The following is a 17,071-nucleotide window of genomic DNA, read 5'->3' on the forward strand; positions in this document are numbered from 1 at the left end:
AATCAAAATAAATAATATCTTAATGCAATATTTTAAAAAGTCAAAATTAATGCAAAAATCTATGATGAACAAAATATCAAAGTTTTAAATAAAGACAAGATGGCTCCCCTAAAAAATCTTACATAGTACAGTAAAACTTGAAGACAGAATTTTCCAACCCATTAAAAATCTTCCAAGCAATGCATTCCAAAGGGTTTTGAACCCATTTGTTAAAAACATAAAAATGCAACATCTTCTGGCTGACATCAGGGAAGATAGTTACCAGCTGAATTTGGTGGATGGAAGTGACAGAAATGGATACTTGCATTAGTAAGAGCATCCAAAGACGTACTTCTTCCATTAGGATCTACATATCTTTGTGAGTTATACCTTTCAACTTATGACAGCCATTAAAACGAAGTACAGAAATAACCTGAACGTTGAATCAGACATTTTAATAACCGTTTCACAAATTATCAAAGCTTTTTAAACCACTGAAACCTAGTCAATCATATTGCTTTCACCAAATATTTTTAGTGAGAGTAACAAGGATTTTTTAATACTACTAATATAAAAAATAACTCTTACAGTTAACTTTAAATGTTTATTTCACCTTGATCTTATCCTTTTACGTCTAAAAAATGTTTTATGTCATGCACAGGAGGACGTGTCTATAACTTACTCCCGTATATAGACATCATTTGTTTTGGTGATAAGAGAGTGCAACCAAAAAAAGTTTGGAGAGCACGGATGCAGGTAATTAATGCTGTGGGTGTTAGGAACGTGGCAGGATTACATGATGTCAGCATGTTGTAAAATCACTGCACCCATGGACGTCTTCAGGAAAGCCACCCCACCAGTCTTCATAAAGGAAGGTTTGAGGAATGAACAGTATTTGGAAAAATAACTACTGCAAAATTTGTTTTTGCAATAACAATTTGTTTTGCATCTACTGCCAGAGGAGATTAAAGCACTCTAAAAACATTTTTAAAGATGATCATAAATTCAAATTGGAGCCCTACTCTGAAGCCGTCCCAGCCCCAGATTTGAACCTGTCGGAGAAGGAAGCTCCCTTGGGGGGGGGGGGGGGCGGCAGGAGAGTGTCTCTCTCATGGAGGGTGTGTGTGACGGGGGAGATGTGACACCATTTCTCTGAGACAAGCGCTGTTGCCTCCTCTAGCAGGACCTGGGCCTTGAGGTCCCTCGAGCCGAGGCCATCGGGAGGGGCGGGCCGGGGGTGGGGGTGGGGGGACGCAGTCCTTTCTGGCTGAGGGCGGAGGCCGGGGGTGGCCCGTGTGCTTTCTTCCAGCAGAGGCCAGGGGCCTGTGAGGAGGGGAGGTTCGGGCGCCCTCCCAACGGGAAGGGAGAGCAGTCTTGGAGGGAAGGTCCGAGCAGGGGCTTTCGCTCGAGGCTTTCTCTGGTGGGCAGGGAGTCCGAAGAGCCCGAGAAGGCATGGAGGACTCAGGCCTGGTTCTTCCCCTGCGGGCAGAGGGAGTCCCGAGACGGACGCTCCAGAAGCCCTCTAACGAAAAGCGTTCGCACGGCCGCTCCCTCAATTTCGCGCTACAGCCCGGGGCGGAGTAAGAGCCGAGGTAATCAGACGCGAGCGGCAGCTGCCTCGGCACCTTGGGCGCCAGGCGCCGGGCTCGGAGCCCGAAGCCCCGAACTCTCGCGAGAGCGGCCGCCGCCATTTTTCCATTGATTGCCGCGGGCTGGGGGAGGGGCCGACGACGAAGGCGACGGCGGCGGCGGAGCCGTGGGTCGGTGTCTGCGCGCTGGGGGCTGAGGCTCGGGCTGAGGCCTCCGCGGTTGCCGGAGAGCGGGCCGCGGCGAGGATGACGGCCGCTGCCGCTCTCCCCTGAGCCAGAGAGCCGCCGCCGCCCTCCCCCTCCCCCGGCAGGGCGGAGAGGAGCGGCCGGAGTCTGAGCGATGGTGCCCGGCGAGGAGAACCAACTGGTCCCGAAAGAGGTGAGGGGCCAGCGGAGGAGGCTAGGCCCGAGGCCTGCGGCCGCTCGAGGCAGCGCAGGCCCGGGCGAGGGGCCGGTGCGGGCCCGGCGGGGGCGAGGAGGAGGTGCGTGGCGGCCGCGGGGTGTCTGCTGGGTGCGGCGAGCAGTTGGGCGCCCCGACTGGATCCCGAAGGCCGGGGGAGCGGAGACCTCCCCCCTGGGGGGTGTGGGGCTGGACAAATAAAGGAGCGGACGGGGAGGAATCAGGTCCTGCTCCGGGGGAGGAGGTGGCCTTTTAAGTACTTATTTACCACGTCGAGCCAAGACAGAGAGGTAATTTGGGAGGAGAAATTCTGGAACAGTTGCGGATGGGCACGATGGGGTGACGGGGCTGCTTCTGGTTTTGACAGTGGCGGTGCAGCGCTTTCGGGGCTTGTGAAATCGACACCTTGTGGGAGGGCAGAGTTAACTGTTACGACTTTTTTGAACTCCTGTTACTTAGTAGTCCTGTTGGCCTGCCGAAGTGGGGCCTACCGAAGATCGTCGAAAAGTAGTAAATGTGACTTTCACGGGAAGGTGGGCGATCGCTGAACATTGCCATATGGGGAGCTGAACTCTTTTTTTGTTGTTGGGTTGTGTATGCCAGTTTGGGCGACTTCTTAAATTCTTAAAAGCGAGTGATACGAGAAGCCTTGACTTCTTGGCTTCTCTTGAATAGTAGTAGAAGATTAATGGTAGAATCCAGCACTGGCCAGTGAATTTCAACGTATTAATAGTATCTCTCTTGGCTTTATAAATATCTTCGGCGTATTCAAATGTGTATTTTTAACTGGTTAATCATCAGGCTGATGGTTTGGATTTTTATTTCTCGTATACCTTAAATAGGGGCAAGTGTCGGTTGAAATTAGCTATTTAGGTTCTTGATATTTATGATCGATACTCAGTAAAAATTCTTACTTTTTAAACTTGTTTTAGTTGCTTTGTAGCAATTTGTTGTTATTTAAGCTCAGACACTGCAAAAGTGATATTGGAGTTATGTATCTCTGATACAAATATTTTCCAACTCTATCAGATGATAGTTTTGCAAGGACAGTTTTTTTAAAACTCAGTTATCATGTGTCAGTATTTATTCATCAAGCATCACCAACTCCGTGCAAAGCAGATAAACAGATGAATTAATCAGAATTCTTGCCTTGGGAGTTTTCAAAGCTACTAGGAAAAGGAACGCTAGTAGTTGATCTCCAATTAGGGGCTAGGTACTTTACTACATAAGTAGTAACTCTTAGGGATGGAAGTGATAGGTGCAATAGGAAAGATATAAACATGCATTTTCTTTTAGAGCTACATATTGCTGGTTTTCATTCTTATGAAAAGCAAAATTAGTCCTTTCTTAATTTTTTGACCATTAGAAAATATAGGTGGCACTCTGCTTTAAGAAAACTCAACGTTGGATTTATTTCCCTAATAATTTGGTTTATAGAAAATGTGATATAGATCTTCAGCTTTGCAGAAACATATCTGCTGTGTAAAAACTGGTACTATAATCCTGCTTTTACCTTTTGGATTTTAAAAGTTAAATACCTCTCCTTTAAGACTAACTTCCTTACCTGAGGCTTCAAGCTCATCCTAACTTTTTCCCCCCTGCTTTTTTGGACTATATGCCTTTATCTTCTGTTCCCTAGACTCATCTTCAGTGTTTTCTTTTAACCTGGCTCCTTTCATAATTCCTGGAAGCACACAGAGTACTCTGCATCTTAAGATTGTCACTTGAAGTCCTTACCTCTTTTAGTTAGCTAACTAGTTCTTTCTTGATGGCCATACTCCTCTTCTTGAATACTTGCTTCTCTTCTTTGAATTTTCTTTTGCATTTGATACTTTAAAAAAAATTCCTTGATTTTAGCAATACTGTAATTTTCTGCTCTTTTTCCCTACCTGTTTGTCCTGTCTGGCCACCTTTCTCCTCTGTGTCCTTAATTATCACTTTTGTCTGGACTTTGTCATCCCCTGTGTGGTTTTTTTAAGTAGGAGTAGAATCATGGTGCTAAAGCTGAGAGAGAGCATAGTGATCATCTAGTAACTTAGACCTTTCACTTTACACATGAAGAAATTAGGGCCAGAGGATTGCAGGTGACTCGTTTAGGGTCACATAATGAGTAAATGACAGAGCTAGGACTAGAACTCACGTCCCCTTGATTTTACTGTATTTTACAGATCCTTCCACGTAATCGAGAGGCTCTGTAAGAATAGTGTGTAACTCTCTAAATACAGTTACTATGTGAAAATAAATTACAGAATTACAAAATTTCCTGCTTCTGTTCTAATGGCTTATTATCAACAATTTGGAGGATCTTTTTTTTTTTTTGAGGCCCTTTATATAGGGAACCTCTGAATCGTACTAGATTTAGACCTTGGTTAGGTGTGTGTGCATTCGTGCGTGTGTGCAGTTGTCGAATGAATGATAGATTATTCTGGTCCCCAAAGCTCAAGGACAAATGTACCTTAGAGCACTGCTGAAGAAGGCAGCTTAGTATAGTGCAGAGGTTGGCAGACTACAGCCCGTGGGCCACAGCCGGCCCACAGCCTGTGTTTGTATGGCCCATGAGTTGAGAATGATTTTTACATTTTCACCTTGTTGAAAAAAATCAAAAGAATAGTCTGTGACATATGGAAATATATGAAATTCAAATTTCAGTATTCACCAATAAAGTTTTATTGGAACACAGCCATGCCTATTTATTCACTGTTGTCTGTGGCTGCAGCAGAGTTGAGTAGTTGTTACAGATGCTGTTTGCAAGATCAATTTGAAATTACTTAGCTTCACACTCATGGCCTAGTATAGTTTGATTTTGGCCACAACCTGCCCTTTCAGCTTATCTTTTCTCCCAGGAAACAAGTTTTTAATGCAGCCAAACAGGTTTCTCTCTAACTTGCTTTTCACTTGTATTTGTGCTATTCCCTCTTTCCTACTTCTCTCCGCCTGTTCAGAACCTTCATACACATTTTTCCATAAGTACCTCATATCTCATTTATTCTAAAAACCCATTTCTGACCATTTTAACCTTAGGGATTTTTCCTTAGAAGACCTTTGTATATGAATTGGCAATTAATAATTAGTTCTTTGTGACATCTACTGTGATCTCAACCTGTATTATACATTTTATATTTTATTTGTTGTGAATTTCTTGGCAGGAAAGATCTTTGTGTGTTTCTCTCTCTCTGTTCTTTCTGTGTCTGTGTGTTTGAGGAATATTCATCCTGAGCTAACATCCGTGCCAATCCTCCTCTATTTTTTGTATGTGGGAAAGAGCATGGCGGTGGAGTAGGTCTGCATCCAGGACGAGACCCTGCGAACATGGGCTGCAGAAGCGGAGCACGCGGAACTTGAACCACTTGGCCAGGGGGCTGGCCCCCCTCTCTCTGTTTCTTGTTTTTGTATATATTATAAGTCTAGGGCAGTGTCCTTTCTGGAGCAGATATTCATTAATATTTGTTGATGTGGTTATAGGGTTGTAAGGAAACTTAGAATTCTAACTGATTATCCCTTGCTTGGATGTTTTCCAGCCTTTACTTGAATAGTTTCATGACTAATCTCTGATGACATCTTTGTTTTAGAAGAGATCTGTTGTTTTAAGTTTTTGAGTTGAGAGAAGTCTAGGTCTCTATAGCTGCCATCTTTTGATAGTTGCCTCTGGACAACAGGAGAAATCTTAAATCATTTTCTGTAGGGTACATTTTTCTCATTGTTGAAGATGGGAAAGCGGAGCAGGAGGGCCAACCCTCTCCGTTCTATAGTCTGAACATCCTCAGTCCTTTAACTATTTCTCAGTTGCTCTCTTTTAGACATAATCTAGTGTTTTTAGTATTCCTCCTAAATTGTTGTACCCGAAGAAAAGCTAAGAGAGTGTGGTCTGTCATTGTGGCTAACAACAAAGCTTTTTACCTCACTTTTTCACTCTACTATATGTCTTTGAATTGTTGTATATTGATACTGGCTTTGAGATCTCTTGCTTTTAATATTATCCCAATTTTGATATATTGTTTGTCATTTTTATTGTTGTTTCCTTGTAAGTATTGGTGACATTAATATTTATTGAGTACTCACTATGCATATTACTGTACTCTGCTATATAGGAAAAATTGAGAAAAAGTAGAAGAAATTTATTCTTCCCTCAAGTATCTTATAATTAAAGATAGGGTACATATTGACTAATGCTTTTAAAATATTGCTTTCACTGCAGTGCTTAAAGTGGTGTCCAAGGAGTACATAAATGCAGAGAAGATAGAAACATGAAAGAAAAAGAAGAGTGTGTGGTTCCATGTCTCAGTGGGTTTTTTTTCTGCCTTTCTTTTCCATGCAGTACACACCACTTCTGCCTGGAACTAATGATGATGATAGTAATGTCCAGTATTTATTTAGCATTTATTATATGTCAAATACCATTGTATGTGCTTTGTGTGTCTTAACTCATTTGAGCCTCACAATGAACTCACAAATATATAAGGGCCATTGATATCGAGAGCCCCCCAAACGTTAGAACAACTTGTTTTTCATCTTTGTTGTCAGTTTTTTAAATAAAATCCATCAATACTATTATGGAGTGTGTTGAGTGAATATTCTTTTAATTTTATTTCTCTTCATTAAATTACTTGAGGAAATGTGTTACAATGGTAACTCTTGTTTTTCCTAGTTCTTTAGAAATTAGCCTTTTTTCTTAAATTTGGGGTATTGATTCTCCTTTACCAGTAAAAGGCAAGTATGTCAAATAACACTTGTCAGTGGTTTACATCAGTTGAAGTGTTTAATAAAAATCATTAGTATTTCACATATCATTGGAAATGCTCATTTAATAAAGTGAAGAAGCTGAATGCAAAGTTGTATATAATTCCAATTTTGACAAGGGAAAAATGGACAATTTAGGGTTATATGCATTGAAACATTAAAAGGAGTACTGTAAAATACTAACAGTTGCAGTTTCTGGATATCTGGACTATTGGGCTTCGTTTAGATTTTCTTCTTTACATATGTCAACAATGAGCATGTACATTACTAAAAAAAAAAGAAATTTCGATGATCTGGATTGTAGTTTTTGAGGTTGTTGTTTTGTTGTTTTTTGCGCTCATGGTTTTCATTTTCCTGACTTCTTGTTCTGTATATTTGCCACAGACTAATCTGATCCACGTGTGTGGCTTCAGCCTTTGATTTTAATTTACACACTTATATCTTCAGCCCTGACCTCTCTTCTTCTAGATTCAGATTTCCACCTGCATACTGGGTATCTCTACTTGCTTGTACTCTCAGACCCACAAATTAAATATGGGTAGTATCACCCTCATTTCTCTCCTCTCCCTTTTCTCACGTTCTTCTCCCAACATACTTCTTTTCTCTGTATCCTCTTGTTCAGTTAGTGTCATCACCATCTATTTAATTGTTTAAGTTGGAACATTTTGTTTCCTCCTCCTCTTTCCTTTTTCTCATATATAGTCTATCACTTGTAAAATATCTCTTGTATCCTTACCTTTCTCTCCATGACTCTGCCTCTCTGTATTTTCTCATTGAAATGTATTCCTGAATGGTCTCTCTGCTTCTAGGCTCTTCTCTTTGCTAAGCCATCCTCTCTGCAGCTGCCATAAAAGAGATGAGATTATGAATTACCTGCTTTCAAGTTTATAATTATTACCCTCTGATTGAAAATTAAATAATAGGTACTATTTATATAAACACTATGTGCCAGCCACTATGCTAAACAATTTACGTACATTATCTCATTTAATTCCTATAACAGCCCTTTAAGGCATCTATTATTTTTCATTATCTATTTTATGGATGAAGAAAGTCAGGCTTAAAGAGCTTAAGTAACTTGCTCAAAGTTGTATAGCTGCTTGATTCTAAGACAATGTGGCCTTAACCAGTAGGAATGTCCTTCATAATCTTGCCTCAATTGATTTTTTTAATTTAATTTTTATCAAAGTTATAAATGCACATATTTAAAAGAGTTGAATAGCTCTGCAGGATTATTTACAAAAACAGTCGTCCTGTGCAAATTTTCCCTCCCCTTTATTTCGGGCTCTCCAGAGCAACCACTTTTAACTCATTCTTTTGATATTTATTTCCATATCTCAAAATAGCATGCTTATAGTTTTCCTTCTTGATTTTTCGGTTTAAGGGATTATCCACTGACTTCCCACAATGGAAGATACCGTTTACCACTATCCCCAACCATATGCAGACACACTTCTCAATCTTGCCCAATCCTGACCAATATTGTCATATTGCAAGATGTTTGGATACATTGGTATTCAAAGTTTATATCAGTGTGACTGTAAACTATTCATAGTTGAGCCATATAGTTTACTGTGATTATTTTCCTGTACATTTTGTTTTCCCTTAGTTAACGTTTTTTTAAAATTTGCTTTTGCTTCATTTTCTCTTTATTATCATTAATTTAGCCGAGGGGTTCTCAACTGGGGGCAACCCAAAGGACTTTTGGGTAGGTGGTGGGAGGGCAGGTGGTGTGCTACTGCCTCGTGAGTGGAAGCCAGCTGTGCTGCCAAACATCATCCTACACTGCACAGGACGGCCTCCCACAGCAAAGAATTATGCTGCCCCAAATGTCAATAGTGCCTCTGTTGAGAAACCCTGAGTTAGTCCAGACTCTCTCTCGAGTGTATAAGTCTCCTCTGATTGTGTTCACACCTACCCGTTTTTTGTTTGAATTTCCTTGAATTGCAGCTGTTCTCTTGGTTTGCCTTTGCTGTTATCTGAGGAGGTCCCCACAGCTCTCTCTTGTGTTGGAGCCCCTGGTTCTGCATTGGATGTCTTTATCTTTCTTTGCTTGCTTTTTCATTTTGGAGGACCATTTTCAGTAGCTTTCGGGATGGAATCTAATTATTTTGAGACCTCACGTATCTGAAAATGTTGTTCTACTTTCTTGCATCATAAATAGCTTGGCTGGGCAGAGAATTCTCGGTCAGAAATAATTTTCTCTCAGAATTTTGAAAACGTGGCTCCATTGTCTTCTTTTTCAGTGTTGCTGTTGAGACATCAGATGCCTAAAAGATTCTTTTGCACTATTTTGAAACCTTTTTCCCCCTCTTTGGAAGCTGGGAGAATCTTTTTCCTTAGAGTTCTGAAATTCCTGTATTATGTGCCTTGGTTTAAGTCTGTTTTTATCCATTTCTGCTGAATTCAGAGTAGTCTTATTCAATCTGGAATTTATCTCATCAGTTCTGGGACATTTCTTTAAGTAATTTCTTTGGTTTCCTTCCCTTCATTTTCTCTGTTCTCTCTCTTGAATTCCTATGGTTTAGGTGTTGGGCCTGCTAACTGATTTCTCTAATTTTCTTGTCTGTTTTCATCTATTTTCCATTTCTTTGTCCCCTGCTTTCTGGGAGATTTTTCTTAACTTTATCTGCGAATTCTTCTATTGAGGTTTATAATTTGCAAGCATTCTTATTTTTTTTGTTCCGAAAAGGTTTTTAATAATATCTTGTTTTTGTTTTATAGATGAAATGCCTTCTCTTTTCTCTCTTAGGAAATTATAGCTGGTTTTCTTCTCTGCCTTTTCTCTCTTTCCTCCAAATTTCTGTTTATTTGCTTTGGGCTTTGTCTTTCATATTAGCTGCTTTCCTTGGATGTCTGGTGATCCTTGGAAGTCAACGCTTATTTAAAAGAGCTACCTTAAAAAGCTGAATGGGAGCTCTGCCAGTGGGTGGCTGTGGTTTTCCCTGTAGGTTGATGTGTCTGGATACCTTGCTTGCAGACTGCTAGTGACACGTCTTTTCTCTGGTGCTGGATTGATTTCCCAGAAAAGAGTTCTGATCTTTTGCCTAGAGAGAACAAGCTTGGGAGTTAAGTAGGAAAAGGGGGTGTGGGTTTCATCATTAAGTATGCAAATACACTTTCATTTAATTCCTTAGTTTTCAGTATAACACATCCTCAGACTCAATTGAACCTAATGTCCCCTTGTCCAGAGATACAGTATTTTATGCTCTCCAGAGGTTGTTTAGTCTTTTGCAAGGAAGGGTCAGAAAGTAAAAGAGGGCCAGCCCCATGGCCAAGTGGTCAGGTTTGTGCGCTCCACTTCGGTGGCCCAGGGTTTCGCCGGTTTGGATCCTGGGCGAGGACATGGCACCGCTCATCAGGCCATGTTGAGGCGCTGTCCCAGATGCCACAACTAGAGGGACCCACAACTAAAAATAGACAACTGTGTACTGGGGGCATTTCGGGAGAAAAGGCAAAAAAAATAAAAAAGATTGGCAAAAGTTGTAGCTCAGGTGCCAATCTTTAGAGGAAAAAAAAGGAAAAGAAAGTAAAAGAGGGGATCTGGGGGTTCTAAGTGCTTCATAAGTAGACTTCAATCTGTTCTCCTAGTTGGCACTCGACCCTTCTCCCAGAGTATCTGCAACTGCCAGTTCCTGAGCCTTTTAGATTTTTCTTTTCTTTCTACTTTTTTTGTAGAAGAGTTGCAAAAAGAATGTAGAGACTTCCTATGTACTCTTCACCGGGCTTCTCCTTAGGGTAACATCTTATATAACCATCAATCACTTATCAAAAGTAAGAAATTAACCTTAGTACAGTACTATTAACTATATCACAGAATTTATGCAGATTTTAATAGTTTTTCCACTAACGTTCTGTTCCAAGATCCAAATTCAGGATTCCACGTTAAATTTAGTTGTCGTGTCTCTTTAGTTTTCTTTTATCTATGACAATTTCTCAGTCTTTCCTTCTTTTTCCTGAGCTTGAGACTTTTGAACAGTACTGGGCAGTTATTTTGTAAAATGGGCCTCAGTTTGGGTTTGTCTCGTATTTTCGTATGATTAGGTTGAGGTTATGACTTAAAGAGAAGAATCTCAAACGTGAGGTGTCCTCAATAATGCATCATGTGGAGGGGGTGGGGGCACATGATACTGATATGTGCTGCTGGTGATGTTAATCTTGATCACTTTGTTAAGTTGGTGTCTCCTTGGTTTCTCCACTGTGAAGTCGCTATTTTCCTCTTTAATAATTACTAAATACTTTGATACCGTGCAGGTATCCTGTTTCTGCTTAAACTTCTGCCCACTGATTTAGCATCCCTCTATGGATCTTCTCTTACTACTATTTCATTCTAATGGTGATTTTCTGTTTCATTGTTTCTCCATTTATTAATGGGAATTCTTCTGTGAGGAAGAGTTGTCTCTTCTCCATTTATTTACTTATTTATTTGTGTCAGTATAGACTTATGGATATTTATTTTATTCTTTGGATTATAACCCAATATTGTTGTTATTTACAGTATTTTCTTGCTCAAACTGTTCCAATCTCAGCCAGGGGGAACTCTTTCCGGTTGCCATTTGTGTTCATCATTGCTTCTGGAGCACTTCCTTACCTTCTGGCACCATGTGATGCTGCAGCCCATCTTACGTTTTCCCTGCCTCAACCCTGGAATCAACCACTTCTCCAAGGAGTTTAGGGATCTTTTGGTGTAAATACAGGCATGATATAAACCAAGTGTCTTTGGTTTTCCTCTAGGCAATGTAGGATTAAACCTTCTCAGGTGTAGTAGTCATTATCATTTGTTGTTCTTTTCAGATTCTAAAATTGTGTTTCTGGTTTCTTATGGGTTTATGCTTTTTAAAAAATTTCTTTACTCTTGTTACAGAGATATTTTAATAAGCTTCAGAGCTAAATGCTTGTATTCAGTCTACCCTCTTTAACCAGAACTTCTTAACTTAATGTTTTTGTCTCCTGCCCCAAGCTGATTTTGTTTTAGCCATATTTGACTACATCACTTGCTGTTGCCACATGTGCTATATGCTTCCATGTGTCACTTCTGTGCTCGTGTCTTGAGTGAATAATATGACATTTTTTTTATCATCCGTTTTTTAGGGAATTTAAATGGATGAACTTTGATTTTACATGGAAACTACTGTTTAAGAACTTTCTTGAGTCTTACCTCTTTTTTATTTTCCATTTTTTGGATTAGTCACATAAACTTTGTATCTTAGTGCCCAGATACTGTAATTTTTTTGCTGAAATGGTGGGGTGGTGAGGAGGAGGCTTAGTACCTTTCCAGAGTGCTAGCATACAATCTTAGCCCAAGTTGCAAAGAAGAGGTTGTGTCGAAAATAGGGGATTGCGAAAAACATAGCATCAAATATATATTTAAGTACCTATTGTAAATTAAAGTTCCAGAAGATATCTGCTTTTAAAACTGATCAGTTGGTATTAAGGACCTTCTTCAGTTCAGGCAACATGTTTAGGTATGATGATATGCAGAGACATATTCTTTTATAAAGTTTATTACACAGGTTTCAGAGTGTTCTGTCTAGGTATTTCTGGCTTAAAATCTAATTTTGTACAAATATTCTGCATTGTAAAAAAGTCTTTGGCAAAATGATTGAGATTGACAGTGTTGACAAATGATGGGCAAAATGATGTGACCTTTCTCATCAGAATTCTTAAAGAGCACCCATTTCTCCTGAGCCTGGTTTTCTGTTGGTCTAGTGAAAGAAGGGATGCATGTAGGTTAGTGTAGGTGAACAGATGTCTCCTCTCTGCCCTACTGCTTCCTTCCATTTATTTTGTCTCTAGGGTGGGAGCAGTAATAATTGCCTTATTCTTTTGTTTTATGGAACTAAACTGAACCATGCATATGTAAAGTAGCCATGGATATGAACATTTTCATTTCATTCAGTGGATTTTTGCTACAATCCACTGTTGAGAGATTACTGTTTTTATGAAAATTACTGAGATATATGTTTTGAATTTTGATTATTTTTAAAAACTTGCTCTTAAAATCCTATCCAACTGGCAAAATCCAGCCTCTCTTAGTCTGCAAGAAACCTGTCCTGATCCTCCTCTTTCAGTCAGATTGCATTTTCCTAACCCTGAAGCCCCTCAACACTTTTGGCATTTGAAAAATTATACCCCTTTATTATAAGTTACTTGTTATTCACATTAATACCTTTACTAGATTAGAGGGTCTTCAAAGTCAGGACACAACAGCCAGTGTTCCTGGTTTCAAATACCAACTTTGTGACCTTGGACAAGTTACTTAACTTCTCAGTACCTTAGTTAAATGAGAATGCTGGTAACTACCTCCTTGGGTTGTTGGGAACATTCAATGAGGTGATGCATGTAAAGTGTCTTCCACATAATAAGCACTCTATATAACTGTTAGTGGTCATTACTGTTACTGCCTTCATTACTGTTATTACCGTTACCCTGAATTCTACTTGGGGGCCGGCACAATGTGCTGTATGCTATTGTTGTCCAATAAATATTTATTGATTAAATGAAAATGAAATCATTTTAGTTATTAAATATGCTAATTGTTTGAAGTTACAGTTCCGATTATGACCTGTCAGCTAAATATCTTTATGTGTATAGCACAAATCCTAAACGCTTGTTACATTTGACAGATTCTTTTATATCATCAAGTAAGACTTACTCTTAGTGTTTTGAGAACCAGAACATATAACAAAGTACAAATATTAAAATAAATTTTTGAGTCTCGTGGGGTCCTGACAAAAATTGGTTTAGTGTATATATGGATATTTATCAAAATAATTTACTAGATTAACAAATTACTTATTTGTAAGATTCAGTGTGAAATGTTATTTTAAAGCAAGATCCATGTTAAGAATAGTTTGTTTCTGAGAGAACGTAATGTGTTTGATAATTCTTGTTCTCTAACTCTGGAACAGAACCAGTTAACATGGATGGAAGAGACTCTTTGTCCCTGTGAGTTGTGTTATTGCTTGTACTTTAGATTTGATGCTGTGTAGTTGACTGCTGTAAGACTTGCAGGGTCTTTCACATATTAGCATAGCATGCTTATAGTCAATAAATATAGTGGCTTTCCAGTAGAAAAATTAAGAACTGTTAAGTGACATAATTAAGTCCAAAGTTCTGGAATTTAAATCTTTTTGTATACAGTGACTCCAATAGCTTTGGTATTGACTTTAATATTTAACTGAGAGGAACTCTTGATTACCACCCCAGTTCCAGATTGCCTCAGAAAGTGGAATTTTTGTATGACTCATCTTGTAAAGATACATATTGCTTTAGTAAATATAAAGTATCTATGAATTTATATACATTTCTTCCATTTTATAAGTGTGAAATATCTACCTTTTTATGTGTTTAGATGTTTTAATTTTATTGCCTCTAATTTTAAGTTTACATAAGTTGTATAATTTGTTACTTTATTTATAGTGCTTTGTAGTAATGAAAGAAAATTAATGAAAAGTTAGATACTTAACAATGAAGTCTCTTATTAAACATCTGAGAGATATTATTGCTTTAGTTTTGATATTTTAAATTCACAGGTCTTGAAACATTTGTTTACCATTACATTGTTTACCATTAACCTAACACAAATATAACTTTAAGAATTCTAAGAAAAACAGAGATGACACAGAAAATGCTTCTATGATTCAGTAATATGATTTAACAGTGGGAGGGTGAGAGCAGTTAGGTATTACAGGCCCTTCATTTTTAGGTGAGAAAAACATAAAGCTCAGTAACTTACTCAAGGTCTCAGGTAGCGAAAGGGCTAGAATGAAACCTTTTTTTTTAAAAAGTCAGATTTACTGAGGTATAAATTGTAAACAGTAAAATTTGTCCTTCTAAGGTATACAGTTTTATGAATTTTGACAAATTTATACCACCACCTCAGTCAACATATGAAGTATCTTCATCACCTTAAAAAATTTTTCTCATGCCGCTTTCAATAAACCTCTTCCCCTACCTCCAGTCTCCCTGCAACCCCTGATCTGTTTTCTGCCCTCATATTTTGCTTTTTCCAGAATATTGTATAACTGGAATTCATATCGTGTGTAGCATTCGAATCTGACTTCTTTCATCTACCATAGAACTATGAGATTTGTTTATGTTGCTGCCTGTATCAGCAGGCTTCCTTTTTATTACTGAATGCCACAATTTGTTTACCCATTCACTGGCTGAAGGACATTTGAGTTGTTTCCACTTTTTGGGATTCTGAATAAAGCTGCTACAAACTGTGTATAGTTTTTTGGGTGGACTTATGTCTTTATATGGTAAGTGCATGTAAGTATGCACATATAATTTACATATATGTAAACATACATATAAGTATGTTTAACTTAGGAAGAGACTGCTGAACTCTTCTGAAATGGCTCTACCGTTTTGCGTTTCACTGAGCCGTGTGTGAGCATTCTGGTTGCTCTGCACCCTTGTTGGTGCTTCAGAATGTCAACTTTTTGTTTAGGTTAGTTTAGTTTTTTAACCATTCTAGTAAGTGTGTAGTGATACCTCTTTGTGGTTTTAATTTACATTTCTCTAGTGACTAATGATGTAGAGCGTCTTTTCATGTGCTTGAGTTTTTATTAAGCCTGATCTGAAACAGATACTTTATGCAAGTATTATATGCGTAAAGTTTTGTAGGTACTGATAGGAGATAGGAAGTAAAAAGAGTACTCATTCTCGAGGAGTTTATTTATGATTTACATAGGGGAAACTGGTCATTGTGTTAAAAAGTGGTGGCTATAATTTTGGCAGGCCCCTTGAGAAAGGGGTTCACATAGTAGGTGGTCTGGTGGAAAGGACAGTAGTTTGGGAATCAGGAAACTCAGTGGTTGACTTTACCTGAGTTGCTTAACCTTTCTTGGTCCTGCCTTTTTTTCTTCTTTCATCTGTGAAATGAGGCATTTGGACCCAATAATATATAAGATTTATCTCTAAATTATAAATTTACATAAACTTTGTAGTAGTAGAGTTTTTACTACTCTTTTAGTAGTAGGTTTTTAAACTTTGTGAGAAGGCCGTGCAATCAGAAAACAAAAGATCTTTGCAGATGTTTTTCCTGTCTGATGAAATTCTTATTACCCAAAAAATAGCATCTTTTGAAATTCTAAATAATACAAATTATAATATAAATTTCATTATAGTAGAGAATTATATATTTCTTAAATCTATTATAAGGATAGTAACTGATAGTTCTGTAATAATACCTTTTGTATAGTATTATAATAATTTATAGAGCATTTTCAAGATACTCTCTTCTTTTGATCTTCAGAAAAACTCTGTGGACGCTGTGAGTCAGAGACAAGTGACTTGTGTAGGATTACACAGCTGAAAGAAAAGTGGCCACCTTGACCCAGCTTAGATCTCTTGCCACTGCAGTGCATTGCTCTTTGTACCATAGGCCACGCCAGTAGAAAATAAAGTCTTTAAGTAGTTTTAAGTAACCTTAACATTTTTTTTCAGTTGTATGATTTCATATTCAGAGTATTATAAAGAATTTAATATTCTTATGTTCAAATTATTATCCATGCTTCTAAATAAAAAGCATGGTAACAGATAATATAAACAAGCTTCTTTGATTTAGTAATAATTCAGCAGAACATTCAAGACCCGTAAACAAGTCAGTTGTATCACAAGCTGAGTCACTCCTTGTCAGCAACGGCCTAGTCACAGAAGAAAACGTAGCTGTAATCAAAAATAAAGATAACAAGAATAGTAAAGGGCATATTGTTTCCCCTCCTGAGAGTAGTTTGTTTAGTTTCTAAGTTTAGATACCTACAGTATATTATTAGTGGGTTACCCATTACCAGTAGTAGAACAGCTATTAAAAGGAGTAAGGCAAAAGTGGAAAGAGTGTTAGAAACAAGAGGAAAAATAATGTCATTTTAATTTTAATGCCACAAATATGTCAACATTATAATCATCAGAAAGCCTATATTTCTTAGGCAGTCTGTGATCATATGTGACCTTAGGCAAGTCACTTCAGGTTTCTGAATTTCTTTTTATTTATCTGTAAAATAAGGAGCTTGATCTGATGTCCAAAGGTCTGTCCAGCTTTAAATATTATAATTCTGTGTCATGTATGATGAGTCATTGACTGGTTCTTAACTGTCAAATTAAATGTGTTGGTCATAGTTAAATAGATTGTAAACTATTCTTTTAAAGCTCTGAAACTTTTTACAGTGCTGTTTTCCTACTACTGAATGAGTGTAATTTGTTACAGGTAAAAATGTTACAGAGTTTCCAAAGAGTTTTGTATATTTAGTTTTCTAATTATAATATTATGAGGTTCTGGGCGTTTGTTTTGTGAGTATTTTAGAAGAAAAGAGAGTGCAGGTATCCGAGGGACACCCTAATACTAGAGTGCACAGGCAGG

The 17,071-nt window shown here is 38.3% G+C and overlaps 1 protein-coding gene across 3 annotated transcripts in view; it reads left to right on the plus strand.

Moving 5' to 3' along the window:
• Positions 1–1,039: 1,039 nt before the first annotated feature.
• USP47 (ubiquitin specific peptidase 47) overlaps positions 1,040–17,071 on the plus strand; it is a 112,315-nt gene continuing 96,283 nt past the window's right edge. Inside the window, exon 1 of one of the 3 annotated variants that reach the window (XM_008542379.2) lies at positions 1,040–1,947. In XM_008542379.2, coding sequence (XP_008540601.2) covers positions 1,909–1,947 — 39 coding nt within the window. In that variant the 5' untranslated portion in view covers positions 1,040–1,908. The remainder of the gene's footprint in view (positions 1,948–17,071) is intronic. The other 2 variants (XM_008542370.2, XM_070626363.1) reach the window with 2 other exon arrangements.

This window comes from Equus przewalskii, chromosome 6 (genome assembly GCF_037783145.1).
Source record: "Equus przewalskii isolate Varuska chromosome 6, EquPr2, whole genome shotgun sequence".
NCBI lineage: Eukaryota > Metazoa > Chordata > Mammalia > Perissodactyla > Equidae > Equus > Equus przewalskii.